The 21,957-nt window shown below is 46.5% G+C and overlaps 1 protein-coding gene across 1 annotated transcript in view; it reads right to left on the bottom strand.

Moving 5' to 3' along the window:
- The window catches only part of PTPRT (protein tyrosine phosphatase receptor type T), a 1,070,914-nt gene that overhangs the window by 750,483 nt on the left and 298,474 nt on the right, over positions 1 to 21,957 (bottom strand). Inside the window, exon 2 of the mRNA XM_019636904.1 lies at positions 17,703 to 17,828. Within this exon, the coding sequence (XP_019492449.1) occupies positions 17,703 to 17,828 (126 nt within the window). The remainder of the gene's footprint in view (positions 1 to 17,702; positions 17,829 to 21,957) is intronic.

Below are 21,957 nucleotides of genomic sequence, written 5' to 3' on the forward strand. Positions count from 1 at the left end.
CCAAGCTTTTGCAGAGTTGCGAGATTCTTGGCTATTTCTCCACCCTCAGCTCATAACTATTTTTTTCCCCTGGGGCTCAGCGACTGCTAAGTGGTCTTTGTGAAATCCTGTTAGGATAATCTCCCCATCCGTGTCTCCTCTCAGCTGGGCTGCCTCTGGGAACCTCAGCCATCTTCCTTCCCACCATCCACACACTATAGGCTAACTCCTAATTTGCCCAACACCATCCTTATTCACAAATGTGCTTACAAGGCTCTGAACCTGCAGACACCTGTAACCCACAGGCAATAGGTAAACTCACTGGAGACCGGGCTTAGATGCCATCTCCTGTAGGAAGCTTTCCTATCCACCTGGGACCACCCCACTTCCTCCACAACCCCAGGGATGAGGAACCTGGTCCTTCTATGCTTTTCCTGTTTATATTTGTTTTTATCTTCTCCCTGTCTCATCAGACTGTGGGCTTCATACAGGAAGGAGCCAGAGTAGCTTGTCCTCAGTTGTACCCCCTGGGTCTGAGGTATTACAGGTTCTCAATACATACTTATTGAACTAACGTTCCTCTACCATACAGCTGATCACGCCTTTGACTATCTGTCTACCCATTTAACCCAAAGCTCCCTTTGGCCACACTGAGATTTACTTGCCATGGTAACCACTATTAAAGAAAAAATTACTCTGACACTTGTTACAACAGTAAGGAGGAATTTACTCAAGACTATTGCAAGAGAGGTATTGCAATGGGGAGACAGATTAGGCTCAACTCTGAATGCAGAAAAGACAACTGGGCATTTATAGCCAAGGAGTGCCGTAAGGGGGTCAGTGGATAGAAAATTACTAACAGGAGACATCAACGATACGGGGGAATCTTGCTGAAAGCAAACCAGGCTAATCAGATTCTAGGGGGATTCTAGCTCTTCGGACTTAGCAGGATTCTTGCTATAACTGGGCTAGGCAGGCAAAGACAGGATGAGGATGGGAGTTTGAAGATAGGGGGACAAGGTCAAGGTCTAGTCAAGGAGAGAGATCAGAGGAACCTACTGCACTGGTATTTCGTGAAGGCGTGAGCCTTTGTTACCCCAAGTTCGAGCACAATCCTGTCCCATACGTGGCTGGTGCTAACGAAATGCTCGCTGAGCCCAGCTGAGCAGCCAGCCTCAGGGTGCCCCTGCGTCACTTCAGCAAAGGGTCAGAGCTCTCTCTTCCTTGTTCCTTCTTGAGCTGAAATGGTAGAAGGTGCCCCAGTAGATGGTGTCCAAGGGGCTGGGAGTAGGAGAGGAAGGCAGCAAAATGAGACAGACCCAAATTAATCATGAATACACACCATGTCCCCAGGGTTCCATGGTTCCAAGGCTTCCCCAGGCCAGTCATCCCAAGTGACCCTGAGTCACCCTGCAAATTTGACCCATCTTTATGTATTATGGACGAAGAAATGGATACTTTGGGCGATCGAGTGTCCCATCAGAGGCCATGCACCCAGGATTTTTCGCATTACACTTATCTCTCATTATTTTCTCTGAATACAGTTCCCAAAATAAAATCCCTGATGAAAGATATGTGCACTTCATGTCTGTGACAGACATTAAATTGTCCTCCCTAAATACTGTACCGACTTGCACTCATACCAGCAGTGTACGACTGCCTGTTTATCAGAAGTCTCGCCAACACTGAACACATGTCTAATGGATCATTTGTCTTCCCCCTATTGATTTGTAAGAGCTCTTTTGATATTCATGATATCAATCATTTGTTATATATGTAGCAAATATCACAGTTCAGTTTGCTGTGGATCATTGCATCTTGTTGATGACATTTATGGACAAATATATAAATATTTTTTTCTTTACTGCTTCTACCTTTCATGGTAACATCAGAAAGCTGTTCTACTCCCAGTGATAATTTAAATATTCTTGTACACATTACATGCCTTAGATGCTTTCATATTTTTACATTTAACTGGAAGGTACTACATTTATCTAAAATATGTTTTGGTATAAGTGTGAAGTAAGGATCTACCTCAACTGGCCTACACCTTTCTCTGGTGGGTTGTCATTACAATTTTTCTTTTCTTTTTTTTTTTAATTGGGGAATTGGGGAGGGGAACAGTGTTGGGAATTGGGGAAGGGGACCAGCCAAGTTGTTGTTCTTCAGTCTTCGTTGTGGAGGGCGCCAGTCGCCATCTGGCTGCCCGTCAGCAGCTCGTGGCCTCTAAGCTCAAGGTGCTGTGTTACAATCTTAGTTGCAGGTGGGCGTAGCCACCATCCCAGGTAGGAGTCGAACCAGCAGCCTTATTAAGAGTGCACACCCATATCCACTGAGCCATCCGGGCGGCAGCTCAGCTCAAGGTGCCAAGTTCAGGCTTAGTTGCACACGGGCATAGTCCACCATCGAACAGGCAGTCTTGTGGTTAGGAGCACGTGCTCTCACCAGCTGAGCCATCCTGCCACCTGTTGGCAGATCAGCAGCAGCTCAGCTCGGGCACAGCGTCACTGGCCCATATGGGACTCAAACCGGCGGCCCTGTTGCTCAGAGCTCACATTCTTAAGCTAACTCTTAATCAACTGAGCCACATGGCCAGCCCTATCATTACAATTTCATCTTGACTTATCTCGCCAATTGGAAATGTTATCTAAAACACACACACACACACACACACACAAGCACACACACAAACACACACGCACATGCACACATCTCTTTTTGAGGCATGTTTTGTTCTGTTGATCTATCTGTCTCTTCTTGGATTCTCATATATGCTATTTGAACTCTGAATTCCAAGATATAGTTCTAAAACTTAGAAGTAAAAGTCCTCCTCCATTATTCTCTTTCAATATCTGCCTCATGATCTGTGACCATTTATTATTCCAGGTAAACTTTAAAATCATTTTTGTAACATTACTTATAAATTTCTATTGTAACTCACACTATATATTTTAAATTGAATTGACAAACTTGCAAAATATCAAGTCTTCCCATCTGGATAACAGATACATCCATTTACTTATTTATTTTCTTAGTTTTGCTTTATAGCTCCCTTCTAAAGTTCCTTCATATCACCTCTTGAGTTAATTCCTCAGCCTTTTATTTTGTCTCTTTGCTAGAATGAATCCTTTTATATTATATTTCTAATGGGTTAGTGCTAGGATTTAGGAAATTGTTGATTTTGTATATTTATTCCCTAACTAGTCACCTTATTGACTCTGTTAATGGCTTCAAATAGTTTTTCATTCATTTCTCTTAGGGTTTTGGTAGATAATAATAACCCCTGCAAATAATAACTTCATCTCTTCCTCTCCCATAATTAAACTTCCAATTCTGTTACTAGAAATCCCTGAATGAATGTCCTTTCATTTTAGTGATCACGAGCATCATATTTTTAGGATATTGGATGTTGGTTTGGAATGGACATGCTCTAGCACCTTAAGAAAATAGCTTTCCATGCCTTCTTAGGTTGACAGTTATTCTCCGTGCTCACCACACCCAATCCAGACCCATCCCCACCCTGCTCTGTTCTTTGAGAGCCTGACCTCGGTGGTGGGCATCTTCCAGCCCCCCTCACCCTCTGCTCTGATCTTGACCAATGGCAGATGCTGGCAGAATACCAGAGGGTGAACGGAATAAGGTTTGACAGTGATCACGCTCCTCTGTAGCCTGTCAGGCAGCCTTGGAACGCCATTCCCTCCCACTGCCCTTCAGTTATAGGGATAGTAACAGCTCACCACTGTTGCCAGCCTCTGGGGGCTGCATGGTCCCTTGTTAATTCCCTTCACCTTGATCCCACCTCTATTTCATCAAACCCTCTCCATTTAAACCCTTCATGTGCCACATGCTTTTCACCCAGACCTTCCTGAACTGACTGATACATTAGGCCTCACTACTATTTTCAAATGTCTTTTCAATATCTCAGAATGATCAAAATATTTTTCTCCTTTGTGACACTTAAACCTTTATTCATTCAGTTAAGATTAAAAAAAAATGAGCACCTACTTTGTGTTAGCTGCTGTGGCAGGCACTTATTGGGTTGTCGAAAAAGTCATGACACATTTTTTGCAAGGAAAAACATAGAAAAAATACATCATGACTTTTCCGACAACCCAATAGATTAAAACAGAAAAAACAAAAAAATAGGCAAGCTCTCTGCCCTAATGTTCTCTTAGAAGAAACAGATGCATAAACAAATAAAATACCTAAATATTACAACAGTGACTAGAAAACAGTGTTTTTTTTTTAATAATCAAATGTGCTTAGTATTTTTATTGATATTTTCTTTGTTGTTTTTTTTTAAGATTTTATTGGGGAATTGGGGTAGGGGAACAGCACTGGAGAATCAGGGGAAGGGGAACAGACAAGTTGCTGTTGTGTTGTTCTTCCATGTAGTTGTGGAGGACGTTGCTTCACTGGCCCAAGTTGGCACCATCATTGCGCTCTTCCCGGGCGAGGTAGATCAGTCGCCAGCTTCTGGACGGCCGCTCACCGTGGCTGCTGGCCACTCACGCTGGCCGCTGGCTACACACGGTAGCTTATGGCAGCTCACTGCAGCAGAGGCTATAGCCTATGCCGTCGCCAGTGACTCATGGCAGCCCAGCTCCAGGTCGAGCTGTCGTTCAGCATCTTAGCTATAGAGGGCAGTGTCACTGGCCCTCATATGTGGGATCCGAACTGGGGCCCTCTGGCATCCCAAGCCAGTTCTTAACCATCGCACCTCTCAGCCAGCCCTAGAAAACAGTGTTTTGATGAAGAATAACTGGGGGGATGGGGGGGTTGGGGGGGAGGCAGCAATATTTAGATAGGATGGTCAGAGAATATTTCTCACAGAAAGGTAACATTTACATTAAAAAAGAGCTGGGGAAGAGCCTTGGGGAAAGCAGAATTAGCAAGTACAAGGCCCTAAAGCATGAACGTGCCTGGTACTGCTGAAGACCCACAGGAGGGCCACCTGCAAGGTGGGGTGGGGTGGTGGAAGCTATGAAGAAACAGGTAGGCAGGGGCTGGACCAGTGATGTCCAATAGAAATAACAGTGCAAGCCACATTGTTGTAGTGTTACATGTTCTAGTAGCCATATTTAAAAAGGTAACTAGAAATAAGTGAAATTTATTTCCACATATTTTATTTAATCCAATTTATCTAAAATACTATACTTTTGACATTTAAATAATATAAAAATAAGTTTTTGAGACGTGGTGTGCATTTTGCATTTAAAGCACATCTCAATTAGGACTGGCCCTATTTCAAGCGCTCGATAGCCCCGTGTGACTGGTGGCCACGGTGTTGGCAGACACAGGACTAGGTCAGGCCTTGGTGACAGTGGAGATTGACTGGGAAAAGCAGGGCACACGAGATTCATCTCTACTGCTACCAGCATGATGCCTGCACACAGTAGGCACTCAGTGAATGTTTGCTGGGCAGAATGACAGGAGACCTGCAGAATACGAGATATGACAATTAAGTTCGCGGACTTGTTACAACGATGTTGCTGACCTTTTTTTTTTTAATCAGAGGGATTATTCATTATGAATTTGTACCAACTGGACAAACAGTTAACCAAGTTTACTATTTAGAAGTGCTGAAAAGGCTGTGTGAAAAAGTTAGATCACCTGAACTTTTCGCCAACAATTCATGGCTCTTGCATCACAACAATGCAGCAGCTCCCATGGCACTGTCAGTGAGGGAGTTTTTAGCCAGTCAACAAATCACTGTATTGGAACACTCTCCCTACGCACCTGATCTGACCCCCAATGACTTCTATCTTTACCCGAAGATAAAGGAAATATTGAAAGGAAGACATTTTGATGACATTTGGGACATCAAGGGTAATATGATGACAGCTCTGATGACTATTCCAGAAAAAGAGTTCCAAAATTGCTTTGAAGTGTGGACTAGGCACTGGTGTCAGTGCATAGCTTCCCAAGGGGAGTACTTCAAAGGTGACCATAGTGATATTCAGCAATGAGATATGTAGCACTTTTTCTGGGTTGAGTTCGTGAACTTAATTGTCCGACCTTTGTAGGTGCCAGGGTTAATAAGCAGAAAGGCATCACTGGATCACCAAGATACCTACGTTAGAAAACTGGGTCTATTCTGCATCCTCAGCCAAGAGAGGAAATTGGGGTCTGCATGCTGGGTCTCCTGCAATGGGGCCCTTCAAAGCCGCCTCTCCTGTGTCTGGGCACTTGGCCCAGCTGCTCCCTTAATTCAGAATGATCACATCACACCATATGCCAGGGAGTGGGAGGGAGGGAGACCATTAGCATTCATTGTACACAGCTTTTCACTTGGAAAAGCACCTCGAATGTGCCGATCCGCATGGCTCTGCTTCATTTTTCAACATTCATGAGCGTAATTGCATTTATTTTTCTCGTCAAGACTGCAAAACAAGTGATCATTTACTATATTACAGCCTATATCAGCTGGGTTTACAGACACAACAGTTCTAATCTGCCCTCAGAGGGGCTGGGTGGGTAAGTAGGGGTGGTCTTTTTAGCTGACAGCAACACATTTCTTTGCAACAGGAATCTTAGGCCCAACTACTCATGAAGGTCAGAATACTAGTGGCAACAGCTAACCCATACAGAGATACTGAGCTCCCAAATCACGTTCATCCCCACTATCGAGAATGCTTTTTACAGGAACAGGGGAGGCAGACATGTACTCCCATTCTCATTTCACAGAAGAAGAGACTGAGGTTCAGAGTGGTCCTCAGTCATATATGGTGATAGGTCAGTGAACATCAATAGGTCAGGGCTCAAACATGGATACATGTGACAGGAAACCCTGTGCTTTGCCCATGGTGCCATGTGGCACTGCTTCACCTGTCAGAGCCTGAGGTGCTGCAGCAGTGTTGTCAGAAAAGAACTGGACATGATCTTAAAAGTTTGTAAATCCAAAGTGCTTACAGCAGCCGGGACTCCTGAGGTAACCCACTTCCTTGAGTCTACACTGTAGGACGCTGACTTTCGGGTTCACACCCTTGCTGAAGGGCACATCCAAGCACAGCTCTGTTTGGGATTATCTAGAAATGAGAGTGGGGAAGCATGGTCTATCCTTGTGTTTGGGGGTCACTCTGTGCAAAGTTTATTTCCCCTTGAAAACAGAAGCCAAGCCCCCCAGTGATGTCCAAACTTTAGGTCACAAATGCTCATGAATTAAGGAGTAATGCCCTAGCTAGTCGGCAGGACCCAGCCCTAAAAGTTTACAGACTTATTAAACTCATTTCTTAAGTAAGATGAAAGTGGTAGATGGGTCAGTGGGGGCAAGACCCTCATCTCCTCTTTTACCCCCTAATTATAACATACAGGTCATGGAAAGAGAGTAATGCAAAGAAGTGGTTTTGCCCAGAAGGATATGAGTTGGGTAGGGGAGGCCATGGAAAACCTCAGATCTGAGTCACAGGTGCTCCCATATGCTATGGTCTCTCCTGGCATCCAGGTATCCTGTGCCCCATCTCCACACACTCAGGAAGACAAATTCCCCTGTCTAGGAACGAGAAGCAGCTGCCATGACTCACAGACAGTCAGAGAAGGGTGGCTGACACTGCAGGGGTTTTTCAGAGATGTTTTATTTGATAAAGGTGCCGCTTAACTCCTACCTTTAAAAATGTCTCCTTGGGGCGGCTGGTTAGCTCAGGTGGTTAGAGCGCAGTGCTCTTAACAGCAAGGTTGCCGGTTCGATCCCCACATGGGCCAGTAAGCTAAGCCCTCCACAACTAGACTGAAACAACTATTTGACTTGGAGCCGATGGGTCCTGGAAAAACCCACTGTTCCCCAATAAAAGTTTTAAAAAATGTATCGTTTTCTTCTTGCATCATAAATTACAAATCAAAGAGTCATACAGAATGCAAACAAGGCCCAGGGAAGGGTGGTGCTTGGTCCGAGATCACAGGTTATGTTAATAGCTAAGGTAGGACTAGAACCCAGGATCCCTTCCTTTTAGGCCTATTTCACAGACAAGGATGCAGGAAGCACAGAGAACAGTAGCTCACCTGCTCAAAGTCTCAGGTGAGTGGCAGAGCTGGAACAAGCATTCAGAGAAGTCTCCCTACCCATCCCCAAGAGGCCCAGGCTAACCCAAAGGCCTCGAGGAAAAGACGGTGCCTACCCCGCCCCACCATGGTCCAAATGACACCATCTGTACAAAATACGTTTTGAATCCACATTTCGGGTCACAGAAAACTGAACTTCAAAGCAACAGAGGTGTGGGTATTAGAACAGGCGCGCTTTCCCATTTATCTGACAGGTGCATGTTCTGATCCTCTGTTGCTTTTCCAAGCCATCTTTATCACTCATCATTATTTGGTCACATCCCCCCAGAATCATACTACACTTGTCTTCAATTTCTTTGCCTTTTTTTCCCCCTATCAATTCTGTTATCGCTGTAAACATCCCCAACTAGCACTGATTGGGGTCACTGTAGGCTAATGTAGTTTCCCCGATTAATTCTGTAGTTCAAAGTACATGAAGAGACCGTCTCCCATTATCTGAGAGGCTTTGTAAGAACATTTCCCAGCGCTGGTTGGAGACAAAAAGAATCTTGCCTTTTATTTGGGCGCATGAGGTACGTTCTGACTTTTATCGTTTCTTCTCCCACTGCCATTTCTTGGGTGTGCGTTAAATAAATCATGGCGCATTCACCCGATGGAGTACCATACAGCCCTGGAAGCTGACAACAAAATCTGAACACAGTGGTGTGACGAGAGCGGTGACACCAGTCCAGGTAATACGACCCTGTCCCTCATCCGCATTCTTAGGAGGCACGAGAGTGAGGTGGTCAAGGGCACAGAGTCCGGACCCAGGCTTCCTACAGCCAAGACCTGGCTCCACCATATGCCGACCATGACCTTGGGCAAGTCATTCAATTGTTCCCCACTGGGTAACATGCAGATATTTATAGCTACATCAGGAGACTATGGTTGCAAGGATTAAATGAGTTAATATGCTTAAAGTACTTCGGAGAATACCTGCCATATAATAAGCACCACATAAATATCATTTCCTTACTATTATTGTTACTATTAACACATACATATATTCTCTCTTTGCCTCCTCTCCTCCTCCCCCCTCTCCCTCCCTCCCTCTCTCTATCCTCTCTCCCTCCCTCCCTTTCTCTATCCTCTCTCTCTCCCTCTCTCTCTCTCTCTCTTTCTCTCTCTCTCTCCACATCAGTCTGTTAATAATGATATTTGAGGGGCTGGAGAGAGATAACTTACATGTACAAACTCTTTAAGAATGAATATATAACATTGTATCATTAAAGAGGGGAGAAAAATGTCATCATTGTATCATTGACTCAACAGTGGCTAAAGGGAAACATAAGAAATTATAGCTCTAAGCCAATCAATAATATCAGGAGTGATTAAAGGTGCTCAGAGGCCCATACTTCCAGTTAGGTTTAATGTAAGCATTCCATTACAGAAACAGAAGGTCAGTTTGGGGATGCGTCACATTTTCCCAATGGGGAACCTCTTACAGAGGACACAAGCAGATCTACTCATTTGTGAGAATGTGCGAGGCCCCAGAAAAAAGGCAGAAGTAACCCCCCGGTGTTCTTTTATTCACCCCAGGGATCAACTCCAGAGTAGAAGAGCCCTGACCAGCCAGGCCCTGGGACCAAAAGGCCCCTCCTGACCACAATGTCATCAAGCTGAGAGGCGGCGCTGGATGTGTGAAAGCCACTGAGGTCCCAGGTATAGTAAAAATGCCAGAGAAAGCAGCAGCCTCTCCAAGGTTTTCCCAAAATTTTCCTGACATCATTTTTCTCTTGCCTTCCCCAACACTAATCATCCTAATGATAATTTCATCCATGTATGGACCACCTGCCCTGTTCCAAGCCCCATGCAGGGCACAGGGGATTCAGCAGTGAGGGGCAGCCCATGCATGCCCCTGAGTACCTCACAGCCCTAGTGGGGACGCAGAGGAAACGTGTTGCCATCAACTCAGCCACAGAAGCACAGAGGAGAGGTGGGTGCTGTGGGGAAGTCAGGGGAGGCCTGCTGGAGGAGGTGGCCTCTGTGCAGAGTGTGGACATCCGCAAGAGGGGACAGGAGGTGCCTTTCAGCCAGAGGGCTCAGCAAGTGCAAAGCGTGACAGTGTGGCCTGCAGGGTTTGGGGCTACAAACAAGAGAAATCAGCCATGACTACCTTCTCAGTGGAAGAATATTGGGAGGCTCATCATGAACAGAAAGCTGAATCCAGGCTTGAAAGCCAAGCAGAAACTCGGGCATTTGTAGGGAACCAAGAAGCAGACAGCTAGCAACCTCATTTAGGACAAGCTCTTGTGGCCCAGATGTCACCCCTGCCATGGACGCCCTGTGATACTAGCCTCTGGCTGCTGGCTCTTACTTCCTAGGTGGCAAGTCCCAGGCTGGAGGGTCCAACTGGCTTCATCCAGGTCACATGTCCAGCCACACCCGCACTGCTGGGGCTGCTGAATTTCTGGGCCTTTCGCCTTCCAAAGAGCTCCACATTCCACCAAGATTCCACACAACAGGAGATCCCCAACGTCAGGAAGCAGGATTGGAAGCTGGACTCCCAAAACAAAAGCACGAAGGCCTCTCTTGCATGACTACATAGAAGCGGGGAGGAAGACAAGAAGGCAGAAGAGGGGGCTGAGACTAGAGACGGATGCTGGGGCCGTATCATGAGAAAGTTCAATTATTAAAAAGGCCAATTCGTTTAACAAATGTTCACTGCTACCTTCTAAGTCCTGGGACTGGGGTTACAGATGCAAATAAGAGGGCGCTCACTCCTACAAGGAAAACCAAACTAGTTTAGCACGCAGATCATGAAGAGGCTTGTTATGCACCCAGGACGCTCGGCAAAGCCCGTTCCGCTCTGTACAGCTGAGGTCCACCTTGACCGGTCAGTGCTTGGATGGCTCTGGTTGATCACTATTCTGAACATAATTCCTGCCGATCCCCAGGTCTCCATCCAGCGTGCAGAGAACCAGAACATGGCACACTCGGGGCCATCACCAATTCCTGACCTGTGTTTAGGGCCTCAGAGCTCACAAAGCATTTTCCCAACATCAACTCATGGGCAGATTTCCTGAATTCCATATTTGACACATGGATGATAGTCTTTCTCCAGATCTCAAAAATAATACACAACCATTCCATGTTGCATACACAAGGGAGTACAGAAATATATATATTATACACACACACACACACACACGTAAGAAAACAAATATGATCACTTCTGTTGGAGATGAACACAAAGATATATGTACAATAAGACTCGCTACAATGTGATTTAGGAGCACTGGAAGGAATTTAAATATGCTACAATACGGGTATTTAAATAAATTGTGGAATAGTCATTGTAATGGAAAACTATGAAGCCTTTACAAAGTATGCTTTTGTGGAACATTTAATGACATGGGAAAAATGCTTAAAAATAGGATTAAATAGAAAACTAGATGTTTATCTAAGTTTGTATGCACATATGACTTTTATTTTGTTCGTTACAGCTGTCTCCACTGCGCACCCACTCTATAATACATATGAATTATTTCTGCAATCATCAATTATGAACGTGAATGGAAATAATTTAAAAAGATGTTTTGTTGATGGCGCCATGTATACAATATATATTTACATCTCTATCCTGGAGTTGAAGCCTGGCTCCTCTTTCATAACTTACATGACCGTGGACCAGTAAGTTTACCTCTCTGGAGCTTGGCTTTTCTTGAAAATAAAGAGGAGACACCATCTCTGAAATCACAGGATGGTGGCACATTAGGTGAAATGTATGGAAAAACCCCAGTTCTTGGTGAAAGTGGACACGCAGTAAATGCCAGTTCTCTTAAAAGAAAGCAAAGCTCCGGTACTTACAGGGCTCTGGAGTGAGTTCTAACGTAGAAAAGGTGATGCCCTCAGAGTACCGACGTGTGATCGACCCAATAACTGTTTCCTCGGGTTGCCGTAATAAATTACCACCAACTGGGTGGCTTATGACAACAGAGCCCTATTCTTTCACAGCCTGGAGTCAAGGAGTCTGAAACCAAGCCGCTGGCAGGGGCACGTTCCCTCCCAAGGCCCTCGGAAGAATCCTTCCTTGCCTCTTCTGGCTCCTAGTGTTTGCTGGCAATCCTTGGCATCCCTTGGCTTGAAGGTGCATTGGTCCAATCTCTGCCTGTGTCTTTACATGTCCTACTCTGTGTGTCTTCTCCTCCCTCAGTCATATTGGACTGAGGGCCCAGGATGACCAGCAGGACATCATCTTAACTTGACTCCATCCGTAAACACCCTATTTCCAAATAAAGTCACATTCATAGATGCCCAGATGAGGGCTTCAGTTTATCTCCTTGGGGGACACAATTCCACCCATAACAGACCCCAGCTCTCTGAGCATCAGCAATGAGAGCAAAGCAGGAACACACAGCCCAGGGCACCGGGGCATGAAGGGAAAGCCCAGGGCCCACCTGGAGACTGTGTCTGCTTCCATGGCAGCCTGGCTGGCGGAAATATTCCTGTCTGTAGGTGTGCATGCCTGTGTGTCCGTTCTCCCTGGACTCTCCCCAGTACCTGCCCCTTCCAATCGGGTAACGAAGATGGCCTTTCTCTGCTCTAGAAATGGGTGCAGGATGGAGAGAAGAAGCTACCTGGGTTTTTTTCTAAGTTTAAACTTACTGACAAGATTATGCAGTGGGTCTCAGAGGGGCCGGGCCAAGACCGATGTGCCTTTGAGGGCTAAGAAGGTGAGTGGAGGAGTCCCCCTACACCGGGAGGGGAAAGAGATGGGTCTGCTGGTCCCATCCTGCTCAGTGGCAGTATTTAAGGAGGAGGCAGGCCCCAGAGGGATGCTGGGTGATGCACCTGGGCTGGCTAGACCTGAGACAAGGACTCTAAGCCTGGGAGAGAGGCAGCAGAAGGATTGGATTCAAAGAGACCACAAAGGGGCGGCCGGTTAGCTCAACTGGTTAGAGCGCAGTGCTCATAACACCAAGGTTGCCTGTTCGATCCCCACATGGGCCACTGAGATGCACCCTCCACAACTGAATTGAGACAACTACTTGAGTTGGAGCTGATGGGTCCTGGAAAAACACACTGTTCCCCAATAAGGGGGAGGGAGGGAGGGAGGGAGGGAGGGAGAGAGAGGGAGAGAGAGGGAAAGGAATGTGACAGCAGGCTTCTCAGAGGAGACCACAATAGCCTGCGAAAGTCCCCAGGACATTTGTAGATGACCAGGGAAGGCGTTTACTATCTGGATGCTCAGAGTCAGATTCAAATTGATGTAAGTGCAGTATTTATTATGCACCTGGGTTTTCAGCCCGAGATTAAACCCGACTTCATGCCAACACTTAAAATAATACTGCCCCACAAGCATTAGCAGGAAATAGACAGAAACCTCCCATGCCCGTTACCTCTGACTTCAGCCCTGTTAAAGGGGCATTTACAGCACTTGCATCTACCTCCCTTCAGCTCCCCAGAGACCCTCCTGGGTGGGCCCTGAGCTGTGCTCCTGGGTAGACATGTGGAAACTCATGCCAAGGCTGGGAAAGGCAGAGCTGGGAATCAGAGATCACTGCAGTTAGTTCCATGGACAAGAGAGAGGTCTGGAGGGAAGGCCTGCGGGTGTAATAACCCCATTCCTCTGTGACAGCCCCAGTAAAGAGGAGGCGGGAGGGGAGGGGAAGCCAGGTCTGAAGCCTGGAATGCGAGCCCAGGCACTTCTCCCACAGCGACGGATGAGGAAAAGAACATGACAATAGTTGTGTGTAGCAGCGAATTGACAGAGGCAAGAGTGACGAGGTGGTCAAGCCCTTGGGATGGCAGGTATGCTGGGTATTGAAAAGCTTCTCTGGGCCTGTCAGGGACCCACAGCAGACTTCCTGCTGAAGGTTCACCTGTGTAAAGCAGCATCTGGAGTCAGGCGGCCTTCAAGGGGTGGGTCAAGGTACTAAGATGCACTTAGGAGTGTCAGAACCAGAAAAGAACTTCGGGGTACCAGCATTGATTAAGCCCTGTTATGTGAGGCTGCTTCACACCCACACAGCCATCATCATCATTTTTAACTGGTTCCCGTGTTAAAGATGAGGAAACTGAAGCAGTGGGATTAAGACCCAAGAGTCCCTTGGCCATGGCACAGATTTAGAATAAGGTGACCTGTAAACACGTCTACTATGACGACTTTGAAAGCAAAGAGCAGGATGCTTTGACTAAAAATAATAAGGGAGTCTTTCTTAGGATAGACCAGGGGTCGGCAAACTTTTGAGACTGAAGAGCCGCCAGGAGTCAGCAAACTGTGGCTCGCGAACTGTGGCTCTGAAGTAAAATTGAAAATGAAAATAAAACTATCATAGTTTCATTTATAAATTTTTTACAGGATATTATTCATATAATGGTGATTATGTAAAAATATACCTATGGCTCTCGAATAATTTTTAAACTGTTGTGAGGGGAAGGATTGGCTCTTTCAGGGGTCGGCAAACTTTTGAGATAGAACATACCCAAAGAGCCGCATGTGACTCGCGAGCCACAGTTTGCCAACCCCTCAGATAGACCAATGAGGGACAGTCTTCCTGAGAAAGAGTCATCTCAGCTGAGACCTGAAGAAACTGGCCAAATGAAGAATGGAGAAAACTTCCAATGAGAGGGAACAGCAGGTGCAAAGGTCCTGTGGCAGGAAAGAATCTCACATGTTCAAGGAACTAAAAAATAACCCGTGTGTCTGGAGCATTTTGAAAGAGAAAAAAAGGAGAGTGGGGTTCAAGAAGACACTAGATCACACAGGACCTTGCAGGCCATGGCAAGGAATTCACATTTCATCCTATGTGTCAGGAGAAGCCACTGGAGGGATTCAATGCCAAGATGACACGGTCTGATTTACCCAGAGTCTAACACAGAGTATGTCACACTGAAGGAGATCAGCAAAACGTTGTGGAGCATCTGAATAAATAGACTCAAACTAGGACTTTCAAAAGGGTGGAAACTGCTGGTTTTAGAGAATGCAAACTAAGATTTCAGGCTTTGCCCAGGAGAAAAACAAACAATTTCGCCTAATCCAAATTCACTTTCAAGCCTCTCTGCCCAAGAAGCACGCAGAGCCGCCGAAATCCACAAGCACATCATGACAGAATAATTTCAGAGATCATTATCAGATGCCTCTATTTAAGAAAAGCTCAGAAGACTGTATTAGCACAATCCAGTATTTATGAAATGACACTCTGCTGTAATGAGGGGATGAGAAAATTAAGATTAGAAGCCAGCGCCGTCCCTTTGGGGAGAGAGTGTGGGCTGGTGGGAAACGCAGCAATGTCACTCGGCTCCTTGGAACCTTGCTTCTTCTGATCTGTAAAACGGAAGGACGGTAACAAGGACTAAAAAATGTGTGATCGGTTCCTAGAGGGCCCAAAGGCATTTAATAATGTTTATCATTCATTTCTTCACTAAGAAAATACGTGAGAAATCCATTCATCCATCCAACCAAATGTTATTTAGTCCATACGGTGCATGACGCACTATGCTGAGCACTGACAATACAGCTGGGAACAAGATCACCATGGTTCCCCTTCACATGGGACTTCTCGCCTGGGGTAAAACATACATAGAACAGGTAGCATCAGCTGTGGTGTGTGTCACTGAGGAAAAGTGCAGGGTGTGATGGGAAATATTTGCAGAAAGAAGTGACCCAGGCTGGGGTATCTCAGGAGTGCTACCCTGAGGAAATGGCGTTTACGCTGAGACATGAAGGAGAAATACAAGAGAATTGGGTAGAGGGAAAGGTGCCATGGACAGTGCCAATCTTTTGTGAGTTCCTAAGGCAGGAAAGGGCCTGGGGCATTCTGGGAACTGACAGAAGTCAGCGGGAAGTGAGCGTGGTGGGGGAGTGGGATGTGGTGGCTGGAGATACAGGAAGGACCAGCCATGTGGGGCCTTGGAGGCCACAGCAGGGCTTAGGTGTCCTGTCTTAGGGCACTGGGGAGCCTCAGAAGGATTCTAAGCAATGCGGGACAACAAAGGAAAAAGGACAGGTCTATATTCTAGAAAAATCTCTTTGGCTACTGTGTGGACAGAGGATCGAAGTCAAAAGAAGGAAGTCAAGAAGTAGGTTAGAAAACCTTCCAGTTGTCCAGGCAAGAGCTGATGCTCTCCACCAGGGAAGGGGTGGGAGAGATGAAGAAACCTGAGCAGCTTGAGATGTATCAGGAGGTCAAGCGGGTGATAGGAGGAGGGGCTAGAGAGGGGAGAGAGAAGTGAGACCCCCTGGGTTTCAGAATCAGCACCAGAGTGGATGAAGTGGCCTTTCCAAAGATAAGGAACTGGACAGTAAGTAGACAGAGAAGAAGAATGGATGAATCAAGAGTTCAGTTTTGGGGATGTTGAGTTTCCAGAGCCTATAAGAGCCTACGGGGCTCCAGGTGAGCAAACAAGGAACAGAAAGAGCACATGTGGGCATGTAAACACACACAGACACACTTGCACACTCTAAGATCTGGATTCATTTGGCCACCATCAGAGATGACCCCAAGATCACTCTTGGCCAAGGTGGCAAATTAGATTTTTAAAAATACAATATAGTCAATAAAAATTTAAAAATGACCCCCGCAGAGCAGACGTGGCACGCTTCAACACAGGTCTCTGGATTTTTGGGGTCCCCAATGGAATGAGGGATACTATCATTTACACCAAGACACTTTGAAGAGTAACAATGATGGGCAACAGGCACAGAGCTTGTCCCACGGTCACCTTAGTAATGGGCATGTTGGTGACTCTGCTCATGCCAAGGAAGATCCGGCCAGATCTGAAAAGCTTGATTTTGTATCATTGCACATCTTTATTATACTTGGGACTCACATCTACACTCAGGAGAAACTTAGACAAACAATTTATGTATCCCCTTAATAAGAACTATACAGAGCCATCTAGTAGCCTTCTGCTTTGGAGCCAAACTTAAAGCCAATGAAGCCACAAAGACCATGGCCTCCCCTGGATATCTCTGAACATCTTCTCTGTCTTCAGCTTAGTGACATCCTAGAAAATCCCCCTCTCCAAGATCAGCTGAGGAGACATGGCACAGGGGTCGTGTAGGTCTAGTGTTCAGAAGAGATGTCTGAGGGCAGCTGAAGCCATAGGAGTGGTTGAGGTCGTCCCCGGGGGTGATGGTTGATTCTATGTGTCAACTTGACTGGGCTAAGGGATGCCTGAACAGCTGGTAAAACATGATTTCTGGGTGTGTCTGAGAGAGCGCTTCCAGAAGACATAAACATTGAACTGGTGAACTCAGTAAAGAAGATCGCCTTCCCAAGCGTGTGTGGGCATCATTCAATTCCTTGAGGGCCCAGCTAGAACAAAAAGGCAGAGGAAGGGCAAATTCTCTCTCTTCATGAGCTGGGATGTCTTCTGCCCTCCGAGCTGGCACTCCTGGTTCTCAGGCTTTCGGACTCAGATCAGGGTTCACGCCAACAAGCCCCCAATGCTCAGGCCTTCGGGCTCAGATCAAATTCCACCACCAGCTTTCCTGGTTCTCCAGCTTGCAGAGGGCAGAGCATGGGGTTTCTCCACAACTGTGTGAGCCAAATAACAATACCACGTTCTTAACAATTCACTCAGCTTTGGCTTGCATACCTCCAGGGATGGGGAACTTACCACCAACAAAGTTATCTATTGTCTTCTCAGACAGCTCAACCCATGAGAAAGTTCTTCCCTGTGAGTCATCAGAAAAGATGCCATCCCCATCACAGCCCCAAACACAGAGGGTCACCTACCTGTGGGCACCGCTGGGTCCAGCATTGGTTTCTCCCACGTGTTAATCTGCTCCCAGGTAAACCCATTGGTCCCCAGGGCCACGCTATAACCACAGTTGCTGTAGTGCTCATCAAAGGAACAGCCGCCTGCAGACAAAAGAGATATGAGTAAATACAACCTCGTGTCTGGAGCTTGGTTCGTTACTCCTGTCTCATCGGCTCTTCATTTACAGCTTTGAATTTTAAACTCTGAAGAAGGTTTAAAAAAAAAAAAACAGGCAAGCAAATTGGATTTTTATATTTGCTTTGGTGCTCTCCGGAAAGGCGCTGGCATCTGCAGGCCCCCCTATTTAAAAAAGTTAATAAGGCTAGTTACATTGATTTCAATCTTTCTTCCCGAGAAAGTAAACAGCAGCGTCTCATTCTAAGCAGGAAAAATGAATGCCGGGGCATGCTTTGGTAAACGTTCCCTGCAACAGGGAGAGAGGCTCAGAGGCTGCAGGGAGCACTGGCTTCAGAGTCCAGCAGAACTAGACACAGATCTCAGCTTTGCAAAGCTGCGTCAGCTGGGGCCAGGGGCTTCAGCCATCTGTGTCAACTGTGCTCCAGTTTCTCCCCCTGTTGTGTGGAGGGAAAGACCCACCTGCCAGAAATGTCATGAGGATTATATGGAATAACATATGAAAAAGTAACTGGCACAGAATCGGTTCTCAATAGCCACCTCCTTCCCCATCAGAGCTATTTTTGAAAAATCATTTTCATAAAGTAAAAATCAACTGTGTGAAGGCTTAGACAATCGTGCACCTGGCAGGTAATAAAGTCAAAGCCAATAGTGTTGAAAGCACCTCCCTTTAAAGTCCAAGCGACCGCCATTTCACAATAAGCTGTGTCAATTTGATTTTGACAAGAATTTACTGAGCATACGCTATGGGCTGCAGGCCTATCTGGGTACCACTGGAAATACTCCATACAAACAGGAGCTCACGATCTCTTGCAGGGGGAGAAGTGACCAAGGCTGCAAAGGATGCGAGCATCTCCATGGGCACAGAGCAGGGTGAAGGGCATTCCAGGTGAACTGGCAGAATACACAGACGCAGGAGCCTCCTCACTGGTCTCCTGGACCCCACTGCATACCCCGGTCCATCCTTTCCACTGCCTCCTTCTTATCTCCTTGATGCTCAGATCTCATCACCACCATCTCCCTCCCGTAAACACCCATTGGGTTCCCATCACATGTCCAAACAGGGTTCTGCTCGATGTACAGAAACCCCCACTAGCCCCTGCCTGTGTCTGCGCTCTCACATAACATGGCCATCGTCTCCATCAGCGGCAGAGGACTAATCCCTTCTCTGCACCCCACACCTGGATTCCCTCTGCATACTGGGGGTAGAAGTCCTGTTGACATTCAATACAGAATATGGTCACAACACCGCTAAAGAGAACCTGTGATGTCAAAGCTTTCCCCACCTCCCTTTCCTGCTGGGTAGGGGAACCCAGAAGAATTGGTCTTTAGCACCTCAGTCAGGCTCGGGCTGGGAGCGGGAGGGGTGGACTTGTTTTGAGAAGTGAGTTGAGTATTAAATTTCTTGGCACCTAAAACAGAAATATGGGGTGTTTTATGTAGACAGCTCGAGAGAGAAGGAAATGAGAGTGAGAGGGAGGTCTTAGAAACCCCATGAAAAGCAAGAACCTACAGAAATTAATGGCTGGTGAGAAATTTCCTGTGGTGGGAAGTGGTTGATGCATTGGTAGGAACTAAAATATGTTTGCTCTCATTTATTCATTCAATAATCCTACAATAATTTAACTGGGCACTTAGCAGAGACTAGGTCTTAGCTATGTGGTGGTTTACAAAACAGGATGCTGTCACTATTTAGTCAGACAGACTAACAGTCAACAAGTAAACTAATAAGGAATTACGCTATGAAGGCTGCGGCTGGGGTAGGTGAGAGGATTGCTAAGTTGGACTGGTCCAGGAAGCCTTTCTGACCATGAATTAGAAACTGTGTCCTGTCCTATGCTGTAATGTCCCCCCACTACACCCAACTCATCAGTGACAGCTGGCTACACACAATAGCCATGTGTCACTGGTGCTTTGGGGAACTCAGGGAAGAGGGGTCATGACCAATGTGGATTGACATAGGTCAACAGGTGAGGATGGAAGGCCCAGGAGACAAGAGGAAAGGTTAGGAGCAGGTGACAGAGGGGACTTCATCCCAGATATAATGGAGAAGGATGACTTTTGAAAGGCAAAGAGGGAGGCGATCAACCAGCTTCCATTAGACAGTAAAGTGGGAACAGTTCCGGCACATAGTAGTGGCTTCTTAAACATCTGGTGAACGAATGCACCAATAAATGCTAATGGAACGCCGGACACAGACCAAGCTGTACGCAAGCAACCCTGGGCCCACACCAGTCCCCCAGCTCGACCTGCTCTTTCGAGTCTCATACTTGCCACTTCCTCCTAGAAAGCTCCTTCCCACATTGTCTGTCTGACAAATTCCCGATGACACAGCCAAAATCACCTCTGTAACTCTCCTCAGACCAAAACAGCAGAGTGAATGTCCCAGATATGAAAACACAAAGCACTGCATTTAAAATTTAAAAAACAACAACAACAAAAAACGGTAGCAGCAGCATTTCTAGGGGCTCTAAGAGGGTCAACCTCATTTCCCAAAAATGGCATCAGGCACCTCACTGGAGCCCAGGCTGCGGGAGACAAATGAAGGCGGTCAAGGGCATTGACAACAGATTCTGACGTGCTGGAAGTGATCAGCAAGGACAGCCTGCAGCATCTCAAGTGTTCGTTGAAAGAGTGGACTGATAATCCTAAGCTGACCTCAGCAGCCTCCAGGGCTAGAGACAGTGTGGCCAAGGCAAGGCTATGTGGCCTGCCAACTGTTTGGGTCTTCTCTCCAATGCATACAAGAACACCGTGCTTCCAGGCTCCCCTCCATCTGGGTAGACCACGTGATAAACCCTAAAATATGTAACCAAGTGATATCCACCACTTGCAGGACTAACCCATAAAAATAATCCCTTACAAGCAACCCTTCTCACCTGCAGGCTGTGAGGACCTTCAAAGCTGTAGTTGAAGGTGGTGGCATCAAGGGAAGAAAGACGTCTAGATCCCTGAGATGCTCATTGGTGGACAGCCACCCTACGAGTCACCTAATCAAGAATATCGGCATTCGGCTTCTCAGGAGCAAAACGCCAACGTTTCCTGTTTTACACCACTGACATTGTAGGGGCTAGGTGTTACCACAGCGGAGCGTGCACATTCTGACTACTATAAGAAGTTATAGGGGGTGACCGGTTAGTTCAGCTGGTTGGAGCATTGCGCTGATAACACCAGGATTGCCGGTTCGATCCCCGCATGGGCCACGGTGAGCGGTGTCCTCCTTAAAAGAGTCAACTATGCCATTGTAGCATGAAAGCAATGTGTAACCAATGACCATGGCTGTTCCCCAATAAAGTTTTTTTTTAAAAGAAGAAGTTATATTAGTCAGAAATTATACCTCTCAAGCATCTTCTCCCTGCCAGACAATACACTACTAGGAAATGACTACATACGCCATCTCATTGGCTCGCACTTAATTCTCACAGCTTTGTGAAGCAGATTTTCATCCCTACTTTAAATATAAGGTACAGAGAGGAGAAGAAAGAAAAGGCCAGCTGCCCCAGGACCCACAGCATCGAACATTCAAACCCATGATCCTGAGCCTCACTGTAGTTCTTCTTGCTTCTTTCAAAAATTATGTTTATCTGTCTTGGTGCAATGCTTTGGGGCCATAACATCTGACAGAAAGGCTTCTGGCCATCTCCGTAGGTGCCTGTGGCAGGCGACTTGCAGAAGATATATGGTGGGAGAGACCCCATGACACTTATTTGGTCACCCACCTCACTCAGTTCTAAAGAGTAAGCAACCCCACTGAACTGATGGCAACCCCATCACAGTCATTTTGGGGAAATCAAAAGCCATCTAAACCTTCCTAGAGTGGGGACTCTAAGAATTGGGGTCAGCCTCCAGACCCCACGTCCTGGTTTGGGGAAGACCTACATAATTGAGGGAAAACGGGGCAGTGAAGCCACAGGCCAAGGACCCAGCACTACCTCCCTCATCCGGACTAAGGAGCTATTTCCCTGGACAAGCTGAAGTCAAAATGTGCCAAAGGCCCCAGATGCTCCGAGGCGAGTCAAGCATAAAAAGTCAACAGAGAAATGGAAAATTGTAGCAAGGAAATTGGATTTTGAAAATCCATTTGGGTTTGGTAAT

This window comes from Hipposideros armiger, unplaced genomic scaffold (genome assembly GCF_001890085.2).
Source record: "Hipposideros armiger isolate ML-2016 unplaced genomic scaffold, ASM189008v1 scaffold_31, whole genome shotgun sequence".
In the NCBI taxonomy this organism is placed as follows: Eukaryota; Metazoa; Chordata; class Mammalia; order Chiroptera; family Hipposideridae; genus Hipposideros; species Hipposideros armiger.